At 41.6% G+C, this 12,216-nt stretch overlaps 3 protein-coding genes across 3 annotated transcripts in view; 1 reads left to right on the top strand and 2 right to left on the bottom strand.

Annotated features, from left to right (window-relative positions):
• The window catches only part of mapk7 (mitogen-activated protein kinase 7), a 9,530-nt gene extending 1,466 nt beyond the window's left edge, over positions 1-8,064 (bottom strand). Inside the window, exons 1-6 of the mRNA XM_042216565.1 lie at positions 7,950-8,064; positions 5,612-5,889; positions 5,331-5,496; positions 3,183-4,723; positions 1,996-3,098; positions 1,658-1,788 (exon numbers count right to left, since the gene is read on the bottom strand). Of these exons, the coding sequence (XP_042072499.1) occupies positions 1,658-1,788; positions 1,996-3,098; positions 3,183-4,723; positions 5,331-5,496; positions 5,612-5,885 (3,215 nt within the window). The 5' untranslated portion in view covers positions 5,886-5,889; positions 7,950-8,064. The remainder of the gene's footprint in view (positions 1-1,657; positions 1,789-1,995; positions 3,099-3,182; positions 4,724-5,330; positions 5,497-5,611; positions 5,890-7,949) is intronic.
• Positions 8,065-8,837: 773 nt separating this feature from the next.
• Positions 8,838-10,663, top strand: vkorc1 (vitamin K epoxide reductase complex, subunit 1). The gene is made up of 3 exons (XM_042216561.1): positions 8,838-9,127; positions 9,837-9,946; positions 10,200-10,663. Exons 1-3 carry the CDS (start codon positions 8,946-8,948, stop codon positions 10,409-10,411), a joined length of 504 nt encoding a protein of 167 aa, XP_042072495.1. The 5' UTR covers positions 8,838-8,945; the 3' UTR covers positions 10,412-10,663.
• A 671-nt stretch (positions 10,664-11,334) lies between these two features.
• The window catches only part of LOC102301640 (mitogen-activated protein kinase 7), a gene marked incomplete in the record, with an annotated part of 6,214 nt that continues 5,332 nt past the window's right edge, over positions 11,335-12,216 (bottom strand). The window contains 1 exon segment of the mRNA XM_042216566.1: positions 11,335-12,216. Coding sequence (XP_042072500.1) covers positions 11,405-12,216 — 812 coding nt within the window.

The raw sequence follows: 12,216 nt of genomic DNA, 5'->3' as shown, positions 1-12,216 counted from the left end.
GATTAGCTGACATACTTACACTACTAGTAACTTAGAGATGGCACGATACCACTTTTTTATGTCCGATACCGATACCGATATCATAAATTTGGATATCTGCCGATACCGATATGAATCCGATATAGTGTTTTTTAATCAACAAAACTGTTTTTTAAATATCTTGCTGCATTTTGTATAAGTTCATACTCAAGTTTAAAACAACAACTACACTAAAGCTATTCTGTTATACCTGTATGCAAAAAAAAATATTCATAGTTCAGCAATACTGATCAATCTAATAAACTTAAACCTACACCATCCTCCCTATTCTGGTATTTTAAAGAGTACTTAGCTAAATATTAAGCAACCTAACTAATAGGGTTCCAACTCCCAGCAACAACAAAAATAAATAAATAAAAAATAGGGAACCACCCCTCACGCTCCACCTCATGATGCTTAATCGACGTAATCAACCTTAATTTGATGCAGTGTGAAAAAAAAATGCACAGAAATCAATTATTTTTCAAGAAATATTAAATAGATTCAACATCTTTCTTCAACAAAATTGCAGACTGCACAGATGGTACCTTCCCAAAGGAAAAAGTACTATAGCTTACTAGGGTATATTAGACTTAATAGTTACTATATACAGTAATTGACTTCTATTCATTTTACATCAAATTAAAACTTTGGGTGTCAGATAATTATTTATTAAAAGCTAGACATTTTAAATGAGAATAAGAAAGAAAAGTATGTCTTTGTGCCCCCTTTTCCCTGTTAATGCCCTATCGGCCCCCCTGGCTAAACTTTGCTAGATCCGCCCCTGCACAGTTACCAGCCGTCAGCTACGTAGAAAAAGATCCTCGAGTAGAAAGTAATATTAAATAATTCTAACAACAGCTATCAAGCTTAAACGTGCTGCTGTTGTTCAGCCGCTGGTTTCCTCTTTCTGGTGCAAAGTGGGCCAAAAGCAAACAAGAGAGACGGACTCGCGACAGAAAAGCCGATCAGCTGATCATTAAGCAGTTTCATGATTGAAGTGCTAGCAGAAGTCACGATGGCATCCAGACTCTAACTTACGCAGGATCGCTGTACAACATCAGCAGATACTATCACGGATTGCATACTCTCTCGGGGACGTGGGGCTCGGGGGTTGGGCGGGGGTGGGGGGGGGGAGAGGTGAGTTACGGCGTGTTGCAAGTTTTGTGAGGTGCTTTCGTGATATTTAATGGATCGGATTACATTTTTTATTTTTCTCCGATATCCGATCCAGTAATTTAGGTCAGTATCGGACCGATACCGATACGTAATATCGGATCGGTCCATCTACTAGTAACCATAAACTATTCAGGTCAGTGTGTACTTATGCCACAAATCCAGTGGAAAAATAGGGTCATGTTCTCAAATATGACCTGACTTCTTTTTTTGAGACCAGAGAAGTCGACCCTGCAGGCTACTAGAAAGAATGCATGTCTGAGGGACTTACTATTAAATATCTTCACTTTTCAGAACTGGATGTCAGTTCTTTATATTCAGTTCATTGGGTTTCCTTTAGTCTCCTTTCTGAGACTATTTAATAATTTAAATAGTACAACAAAGCAGATGCACATAATGTTTTCATATGAATGAGCAGGAAGTGTTTATTTTTTCTTTCTATAAGAGCTGCGTCAGACCTCACCTTTCTCTGTCACTGTGTTGCAAGTCTGTAAGAGACTGGTTGAGAAGGTCATCCAGGTCAAAGCCCAAGCCGTAGCCAGCCCCGCTGCCCTTAGGGGTGACTGAGAATGCAGGGGGTAAAAGATCCTCTACCTGACACCAGAAAAGAAGAAAAGATTGGCTCAACTGAACTTTGGACCCTTTAAATCACTTTAAGACAAGCAGGAAACTGTGACGTTTAACCCTGGTATTTGTCTAAAGAAGACAACATTTTTATGGGGAAAAAAACATCGGTGTAACTTCTTTGTAGCAAAATGCACTCTGTGCGGGGAAAAGCTACAGTAAAATAAGAATGCACACCTGGGACTTTGAGAGCTGCAGTGTCACCATATGAATGTCAGGGGCAATGGAAGGTCCTTGCTGTCCAGTATCTGTGAACCCCAAGCTGGACTTTGGCTGAGAGGGGACTCCTAAAGACCCACAGAGAGGATTTGTGGTCTGTGGTGCAGTTTTCTCTCCTACAGAGGGACAGATCTTCTCCATTTGTCCAGCACTTGCAGTCAGCGAGTTGTGGTGGGAGTTGTGATTATTCTGCCCCCTGATATCCACATTCCTGTTTGTATCTCTGGTGCTCAGTGGCGGAGCTTTCGACAAAAAACCCTCCAGGGCGAGCAGCTGTGACTGAGGTTGAGGGTCGAGCTGGGTTTGATTCTGAGGCTGGAGCTGTGGCTGGAGAAAGCTCGACGGCAGCGGCTGTGATGTCCTGTCTGGCTGCGCCCTCGCCTCTAATTGCTGCCCATTCCAATTCCCCAAACAGTTGAATCCACTCTGCCCATTGCTCTCACTGTGAGGTTTGAGTGTGTCGTTTTTAACAAAGCCACTAGTGACAGTCATTATATCTATGCCTCCGCTTACAGCGACAACTATATCTGCTGGAGGCTTCGTCTGGCTCATGGAGAAAACTAACGATGGTTGCTGGGTGCTGGGAGCCTGAAACAAGCCCGGCTGGTTGGGTTTAACTTGAGACATTAACTGTTCATGGGACTGAACCTTCCTCGCTTCCTTATCTGTTTTGTTGTTCAGTGCTCCTTGAGTGTTGTCATCCATAACTACACCTCTCTGTACATTGCAGTCCTTATTCTTTGCACCGTCGTTATTAGAAGGCTGAGATTTCTCATTGCGGCTGTCCATCATCTTTGTCCAGCGCTGCAGAAGACTTTTATCGTTGTCAGTCAGCAGAACCCCGCCCAGCGAATCCCCTTGTTTTCCCTCTCTTTTTTCTTTTTCTCTCATTTTCCTCTCCCTCTCGCGCGCGCGCTCCTGCCTCTTCCTTCTTTTCTCCTCTCTTTCTCGTTGACGCTCCTGGGCTGTGACAGGCCGACGCGACTCCGGAACAGAAGACAGGGAGGACGGCGCAACTCCTCCTGCGCCTGTGTCGGTGCCCAGAGCCGAGGTGCTTCCATCTGCAAAGAAAATATTACATTCAGATGAAGGCGGTCTAAAATTTTAAGCGATTAAAAGCAGATTATGGGAAAGAACCAACTTACCACCCCTGGCTCTATTTCTGAGAGCTGATTTCAATAACGCTGCTTTAAGTGCAGCTTTAGTGTCTTCTGAAATAGCACCTTCTTTTCTGGTTCCCTCTACTGCACATGAAGCAGGTCTGGCGTTCTTGGACAGGGACTGTGAAAGGGATTGAGAAAGTGACTGGGCCTGTGCTGCAGAGAGAGAGAGGGAAGGCACAGTGGTGGGGAGTGTTGTCATTGCCTGTGCTGGCTTTGTAGGAATGGAGTTTGCAGGCTGGGCCATGCTCTGGCTCTGGGTGTTTTGAGCTAGAGGACCCTGACTGCTTGCTAGCTGCCCTTGTGTCTCGCTGTCTCTCATCGTCTCTGGTGGAGCGTCCTGACTAGACACCGGTGTTGTTAAATCTATAGTCTCTGGCTGACCGTTCTCCGAGTTGGCACTTGGCATGTCCACGTCAACCGGGCCACTTTCACTTTTAGAGAGGAGAGGTAAATTGTGATTCACATGGGGTGGGGCGACTTCTAAAGCGGATGCAGGCTTACTGAAGGTCGTCATGTGATTTGTAAATGCGTGGCTCCCTTCTGCTGGTGTGTGGTCTTGTTGCCGCTGAGATTTCACCTCTCTCATTTGCTGTGCTGCTTGTGGGTGCTGCGCCAAGGGAACCACTGATGATTCGTTCAGGTTGACAGTTGCAGGCTGAGCACTGCAGTGGTTACTGCTTTGTGCTGCAGCTCCACCTTTCACCCTCACCAAAGGCCTGAACTGCAGCCTCTGACGAGAGCTTTGTTTGTTTCTGTGAAAGTCCTGGATCTCCATCAGAATTGCCTCTTTAATTTGTTCCTTGTTCAACTGAAGCTTGTCAAACTCAAAGTCAAAAGCTGGCACGCAAATTGGCTCGTCATCTGGGTCATGGTATTTAGCCAGGTAAGGATGCTCCAGAGCTTCTGTCACGCTTATTCGCTGGCGAGGGTCAAAGCGCAGCATGGCCGCCAGCAGGTCTAATGCTTCCGGTTCAGCTTGTGGATATAGTTTGGCCAAAGGTATGGGCGATCGTGATGGAAGACTCTGAACATATGCGCGGACCCTGTCAGCCCTACTAGCACCAATTAGACCCTCGGGAGGAGTGCCTAACACATTCAAAATAAGCTGGAGCTGGTGTACATAGTGCTTTCCAGGAAACAGCTGCTTACGGCCCAACATCTCAGCAAAGATGCAGCCCACAGACCACAAGTCAATGGCCAAGCTATAGTGATTCAGAGACAGCAGGAGTTCAGGAGCACGGTACCATCGAGTCGCCACATATTCAGTCATGAAGGAATGAGACTCCTCAGGGTGTGAACTGAGACCCCTTGCCATGCCGAAGTCACCGATTTTTAGTTCACAGTTTTCGTTCACCAGCAAGTTGGAAGGTTTGAGGTCACGGTGGATGACGTTGGCAGAGTGCACATACTTAAGGCCACGAAGGAGCTGGTACAGAAAGTAGCGTGTGTGCTCTGGTGTCAGCGTCTGGGCAGAATGGATAATCTGGTGCAGGTCACTCTCCATGAGGTCCAACACCACATACCTGCACACACAGGAAAAGCAAAAGTAAGGTGAACAACATGCGCACTTGGCAATATATATTTAAATACTTTTTATTTATAAACTGTTGCCCAGGGCAGACAGGGGACCAGTGGCACGTCATTCTTACCCAATGAAATAGACTTCAAAATAAATTTACTAAAACTTATTACTGTTCTAAACAAGAGTCATTAAGATCTTGTGTGCACAAAGATGTCAGGTCAACAATTTTGATTTACACATAACTGGCTTTGTTTTTCACATTTTATAAACCGTTTTAGTTTTATTTAAATGTACAAAAAACATTGTGCATGTTTTTTTTTATTTTATTTGTTTGTTTCTAGATCAGGTGGCCCTTTTGTAGGGGGCAGGGGCAGGACAGTAAGCATGCCCTTGTACAGTAAAGGGGTTGCATGTCATGCATTCCTCAGCTCTGATTAAAATCTCTTTGAAAAAACTGCCAAAATTCCCCCCTTCAGGAAGAAGCCTGGACATAACAGAACAACATCCAATTTGATGACTATGTTTCCAGCTCTCGCATTTATTAATAATCTACAGATCTATCTGTGGACGTGTTATTAGCCAAAGTTAGAAAAAAGAAAAGTACATACACAGACTTGAAGGCAGAATGAGGGAGGTTTGGCTGCAGGATGTCTTTGATGGCGATAATGTTGTCATGTTTAAAGTGTTTAAGAATCTTCAGTTCTCTCAGTGTGCGTTTGGCATTTGTCACCACTTCAAAAGCGTTGGAGATTTTCTTTATTGCCACCTGCTGGCCTGCAAAGTGTAAATGCAGAACAGAATTAAGGGAGAGCCACATTTGATCATTTATTCGGCATTGTACTAAAGACAGAATTAATTACATATATATTTTAAACTAAATTAGCCCTACCATTGTCCCTCCTCCTGGCAGAGGAAACAACACCATAGGCCCCGGTGCCAATGGTTTCTATGATGTCATACTCCTCTCCGACATCAAACTTCACATCTAGAGAGTGTGCTTTAAGCAAAGCCAGGTTTTTAGCTGCCGTGCTGGTGTCTGCGTTGCTGCCCGGTACCTCAACTCCCCGTGGGTTCTGGTTTTCTCTGGTTTTGTCTGTGGCCATTCTTTCAGGTGACGCCACAAGTTGACCATTTTTACTCTCTCCACCCTCCTTGAGTGACATTTTTCTGTAAAGAATAAAAAACAGAAAAGTTGAAAAAGTTATTTGTTTATTTATTTTTAATTTTCAAACAAACAAATGGAGTATAACACATAGCACATCAAAAACAAAATATCCAGATATACCCCACTTTAAACTTTTTACATTTTGGGAACAAAAAAAAACAAAACAACAAACAAACAAAAAGAAAAAAAATGCAGGGAGAGAAGGCAACAATGTCATACATAGAACTCACAAGAAATAAACACAGCACTTAGTCTCTAAACAGATGAAGATTTCAACAAAGTCCGGTTGAAGAGCTTAATAAAATTGACCCACTCGACACCATCGACTTGGCAAAAACATTCTTCTTAAGACAATTGAGAATGAATTATTCCATTAGCATAAATCTCATTCACAATGTCCCTCCAATCTGTCATAGCGGGGGGCACGGGAAGGAGCCGGCATCTTGTAACTGCTTTTTTGGCAGCTGTCACAAGAATCATAAAAAGATATTTATTTCTCATGTCCTGCAGAAGATCAAGATTATTTAGGAATATAGTAGAGATGTAAAGGTATATTATTTGCCTTAAATATAGTGATTAAGGCTTTGTGGAACTCGTGCCAAAAGGGCTTAATCTTCGAGCAATCCCAGAATATGTGCCAGTGCCCTGCCTCCTGTGCCCCACACCTTCTCCAACAACCGAGGGTACCCGTGTGCCAATTGTCATCTGGTTTGGTGTTATAAAAAAATGCATCAGACTTTTCCAACTGTAATCCCGCCACATATTAGAGTTCATACATTTCCATATCGATTTACATGCCAATCAGCCATTCATTTTCTATTGCAATGTCACCTTCTTTTTCCCACCTTTCTTTAATATAATAGTGAATGGGGTTCCTGGGCAAAGCCCATTTTATAATTTACCAATCATATCCTTAAGTAAGGTAAGCTTTCCGAAAAATTATTAAAACTGGATCATCTACATCTGTTTTGGTAAGGATGTTTAGCTGGAGGTAGTTCCTCATCTGGATGTATCTAAAATAGTCTAAATTATTAAGCTCAAACTCCGTCTTCCAATATTCAAAATCCTTAATGGCCCCTGGGCCACGAGTTTGAGACCCCTGGTCTGGACTGCCCTATATTTGTAAACAAAAAAGTTTCTATTACTTCACAGAAAATGTGAGCTTTCTATAGTGATATTTAAAAAACAAACTTTTATGCCAGTTTATTTATTTACTTAATTATTTGGGGGGTAGTATGAGTGATCATGGGAGAGTCAACAAGACAAAGCTGTAATATTTATTAAAATAAATGTAAACATACAAAATGTATGTTCTCCTTTACATTTTCGATTAAAGTCTCTGCTAGGCCGATTTTAGCCCCCGGACCTTATGCTTGACCCACATGTGTTATGCTGGAGTCTGTAGCAGCAACACTATGCAGTGTTTCTGTCACCATTAAAATCAATTTTACTCAAAACTAAAATTAAGCCCATATAAAAGCATTTTCTTTGAACACTTGTGCGCATGGAAGCCATCCCAGGAGTGCCTCTGTTAATGTGGGTACTGAGGAACAATAGAGACAGCACCACCACATGCCAAAGTTTTTCTCAATTGAGATTTAGGAGAAAATCTTAAATAAAAAGAAACTGCTGCTTCTGGTAAATAAAAACACACTTTTAAACGCTGATAAACTGTGTGAGAGTGACCTGGTAGGCTCAAACTAGGTGTGATCAGTAACTCCACACCCGTTAGGCCTGGCAGTGAAAGTGGCCAAAACCAAACCTGTAGCTCTCTACTAACGTCTCCACAATGAAGCTGGAGTCTTCATGCGAGAAGCTGAAGGCCAAACCCAGCAGAGGCTGTCTATAAGAACGCACTAATTTCTGTACTGCATAGTTATAAACTAACCGCACGACAAAGACGTAACCATGATCGCCACTAGTCGCAGGGGCGTAGGCTAATAACGTTACCTGAAGCTGGAGCACTCTAGACACAGAAATCGTTAAACCGCATTTCTGTATATTATATAACAAAACGGACAAACGCTGACACGTGTTTTCTGTTAAAGGAATGTGCGCTCACCTTGTGAGTCACCCACAACACCCGCATTGACGTTTTAACCCCGTAGTAGCACGACCATCTTTTGTTTTTGTCTGCCGCTTCCTCATATAGTTCCGTGTAGGGGTTGAGTGCCATGTTGCGGACCAACCACATGCGCTGACATAAAGTAGTTCGTCCAATAGGAACAGAGGACGAGTTGGGAGGCGGCACATTACTGGTCAGTCTCCGCTTTATTTATGTAAATATAATTATTTATCTTTGTGATTTTTTTTCTGTTTCTGTTCTTTCTGTTTTCCCCACAGTTCAATTGCTTTAGGAGGAGTCAGATTTGTGCAAAGATACCTGTCCGTGCTGGTGCTTTATATTAACTTTATATATAATAATATAATAACATATATCCAACTCAGCCCGAAGGCTTATCGGCTCAAACAGATGACAAATGGCAAAGCTGGAGAATATACTAACTAGAAAATTATATTACTGAAATCTCCCAAACTGATAGTATAATTCACAGCTTACTAAGCACGTTGTGTTACTTTATTTAAAGGATTAAGCAGTTGTTACCTCTAGTTAAGCTCAATTTTAATGACGCATTTGCGAGTGGATATGTTAAAAAAATCAGACACTTTTGGTTAAGTAAAAACAAACAAACAAACAAACAAACAAACAAACAAACAAACAAACAAACAAACAAACAAACAAACTCTTTCAGGTATAATAGTTTAGCAGTGGAATATTCCAGTGGCGTGAGATGAACAGCGAGGGTGGTTATTAACATTCCTCAAAGCTCAAACAGACTGAAGTCCACAGAAAAATACAGTGCAAACACCCATCTGCGAACATCTGGACTCCACCGTCCAATGAAAAGCAGTCGCAAAACTAGCACAGACCAATCAAAAGCGACAATCTGAGCACGAACACGTCGTCTTGACTAGGACGGTGACGCTTGAAAGGAAACCAGACTGGACCGTGCAGTTTCAAAACATTAGTGCAATAAATTCATCTTTTAGTGTCCTAATGGGTGCCATTCAGGGGTTCCCCAAATGGGAGCGAAAGGTACGCATGTTTTTTTGCCTTTTCGGTTTGGTTTTGTCTGTTTATGCCCTTCACGTCGAGGTATCCAGGGAGAGAAACGCAGATTACAGAGCGCTGTGCGACATGGGGGAGTCTGTAAGCTGCTCCAGAGTTTTTACCTCAAGGTATGATTTGACTCCTGCTTTTTGTTTTTCCTCATGCCTGCGCTTTTTGTGCAGAATCAGCTTACCTCGATCTGTTTTCAAGTGACCACTGATCCATATCTGATCCTATCTTGTCTTCCAGCTGATACTTTAGCATATTTTTTCTAGCCTTTCTACCCCCATTGAATTGCCACGTGTTCTTAATTTATCTGAAAAAACTTTAAAGCAAGTAGCTTCCCGTTTCACATTGTGAGCATACAAGGTATATACATTTATTTTGACATTTCTTGTCATTTTTAAGAGAATAAATCTTTATTACACGCTTAATGTTGTACACTCAAGAAATAATTCTTTGCCCTCATAAACATGAAGCAATAATTTTAAGTAAAATTTAGCTGTAATGTATAAAATCGAAGGTTTATAAATAATCATTAATGAAAATATGTTGATTATAAACTCTGTATACCATTCAAGTAAATTTCATTTGCTTAAATTTAACATTTAACATACTTATGTAACAAAATTACATAGAACATTTACATGTATTAAGTTACTGAAAGTAAGCATTTTGGCCATAGATACCTTTTGTGTACATTTAAATGGTCATATCACATTTCATATCTCTGTAAGGCTGATTATATTTCATTGGAATAAAGAAAGAAAAAAAAATATTGTTCATTTTATTTTGAAGAAATTGCTGCCCTGACTGTTACTTCTTTCTTTCTGGCAGATGGGGACGTGGTTTTGGTTTGGTCCAGTACTTTGTGGCCAAAGATAGTCCTCTAAACCAGCCCAACAGTGTTCTTGGCATCATATTTTACACTCTGCAGATGGGCCTTGGTTAGTCTGTGATTGTCTTCTTTAAATTACAGTGCATTGCTGAGAGCTTTTTATTCAGAATATCATTTGCAAGTCAATGTGTTTGTGATCCATGGCAAGCACAAGTATTTCAGGTATTTGAAGATTGCATAATATGTATATGGAGCAATACATTTACTCCACTCTGGACGTGAGACTGTGTGGAATTTCCCAATGATGTACTATGTTTGACTGAGGTCCTGATATCCTCTCTATTTGACTTTTTTATTTACAGGACTGTCTGTGTCTAAAAAAGCAGCAGCTTTTTTGGTCTTCTCCTCCTGGGTCTCTGTGGCCGGTTCACTCTATCTTGCATCTATTCTCGCATTTGTTCTGGGAGACTTCTGCATGGTCTGTGTCTCCACGTATATTGTCAACTTTGCATTGCTCTACACCAACCTGAAACGGAGGAGAGCAGTTCAGGAAATTAAGGAAAAAGCCAGATAGAAAGTGTTGCCTGTGAAATGTAACAAATGTTCCCTTCCTGCCATCCTGAAACCCCGCTGGATTCATCTCACAGTATTTTGCCAGTGTTTACATGAGTTTACATTCAGTATTTTCACAGAAAAACAACTGGAGATTTAACTCTAATATCAGAATATCTATAAGTTGGTTCTCAATACAGAAACTTTGTTGTGCAGCAGCTACTTTTGTATATTGTTATTAACTTGTAATGATTAAAACACATTTTTGAATTCTGTCTGTTGTTGTGATTTAATTCTGGGCTGTTATATGGTCAAATGTGTTAAAAGTGGCTATACCTGTCTCCACAGTACATTTACTCAGTCCTACCAGCAGATGGAGATAAATGTCTATTTAATAGCAGTTCAAACAAACTTTATTGGAACGACTTTTCAAGTTACCCGTCCTCCCCAAGAAAGTCACCAGACCTACAAAAAACAAAAAAAAGGATGATAAAAAAATAAACAAATATATCTAATAAAGTGTGCATCATTAAATATGTACAGTTTTTAACTAATTTATTAGACCACATGTCATAAAAAAGAACAAGCAGTGGCAGCTCATTAGCTCGCCTTCAAAGTAAAAATCTGATTATTAAAATAAAATTTATTTCAACTGTGGTTCAAAAGGACAACGACAAAAACAGTTAATATGGTAAAATGTGTATTGCTATTTCATGGTGCAAACACCTCAATTTCTTACATTTAATGCTTTGTCTATTTCTTACTTATCTGAGAACTGATGAAAATCATAAGTAAGATGACAAGTTTGAACCGTTTGCGAAGGAATTGTACCGAGCCTTCGAAACAATCTGAAACAATCTCCACAGTGACATCTGCTGGCCAATGTGACTATCGCCACATCTCTCTTTTTGTGACGTTTAACCCTGGTATTTGTCTAAAGAAGACAACATTTTTAAGGGGAAAAAAACATCGGTGTAACTTCTTTGTAGCAAAATGCACTCTGTGCGGGGAAAGGCTACAGTAAAATAAGAATGCACACCTGGGACTTTGAGAGCTGCAGTGTCACCATATGAATGTCAGGGGCAATGGAAGGTCCTTGCTGTCCAGTATCTGTGAACCCCAAGCTGGACTTTGGCTGAGAGGGGACTCCTAAAGACCCACAGAGAGGATTTGTGGTCTGTGGTGCAGTTTTCTCTCCTACAGAGGGACAGATCTTCTCCATTTGTCCAGCACTTGCAGTCAGCGAGTTGTGGTGGGAGTTGTGATTATTCTGCCCCCTGATATCCACATTCCTGTTTGTATCTCTGGTGCTCAGTGGTGGAGCTTTCGACAAAAAACCCTCCAGGGCGAGCAGCTGTGACTGAGGTTGAGGGTCGAGCTGGGTTTGATTCTGAGGCTGGAGCTGTGGCTGGAGAAAGCTCGACGGCAGCGGCTGTGATGTCCTGTCTGGCTGCGCCCTCGCCTCTAATTGCTGCCCATTCCAATTCCCCAAACAGTTGAATCCACTCTGCCCATTGCTCTCACTGTGAGGTTTGAGTGTGTCGTTTTTAACAAAGCCACTAGTGACAGTCATTATATCTATGCCTCCGCTTACAGCGACAACTATATCTGCTGGAGGCTTCGTCTGGCTCATGGAGAAAACTAACGATGGTTGCTGGGTGCTGGGAGCCTGAAACAAGTCCGGCTGGTTAGGTTTAACTTGAGACATTAACTGTTCATGGGACTGAACCTTCCTCGCTTCCTTATCTGTTTTGTTGTTCAGTGCTCCTTGAGTGTTGTCATCCATAACTACACCTCTCTGTACATTGCAGTCCTTATTCTTTGCAC

This window comes from Haplochromis burtoni, unplaced genomic scaffold, assembly GCF_018398535.1.
Source record: "Haplochromis burtoni strain Fernald_Lab_line unplaced genomic scaffold, NCSU_Asbu1 Contig_1117, whole genome shotgun sequence".
Taxonomy (NCBI): Eukaryota; Metazoa; Chordata; class Actinopteri; order Cichliformes; family Cichlidae; genus Haplochromis; species Haplochromis burtoni.
This window is presented reverse-complemented; position numbering and strand designations above follow the sequence as displayed.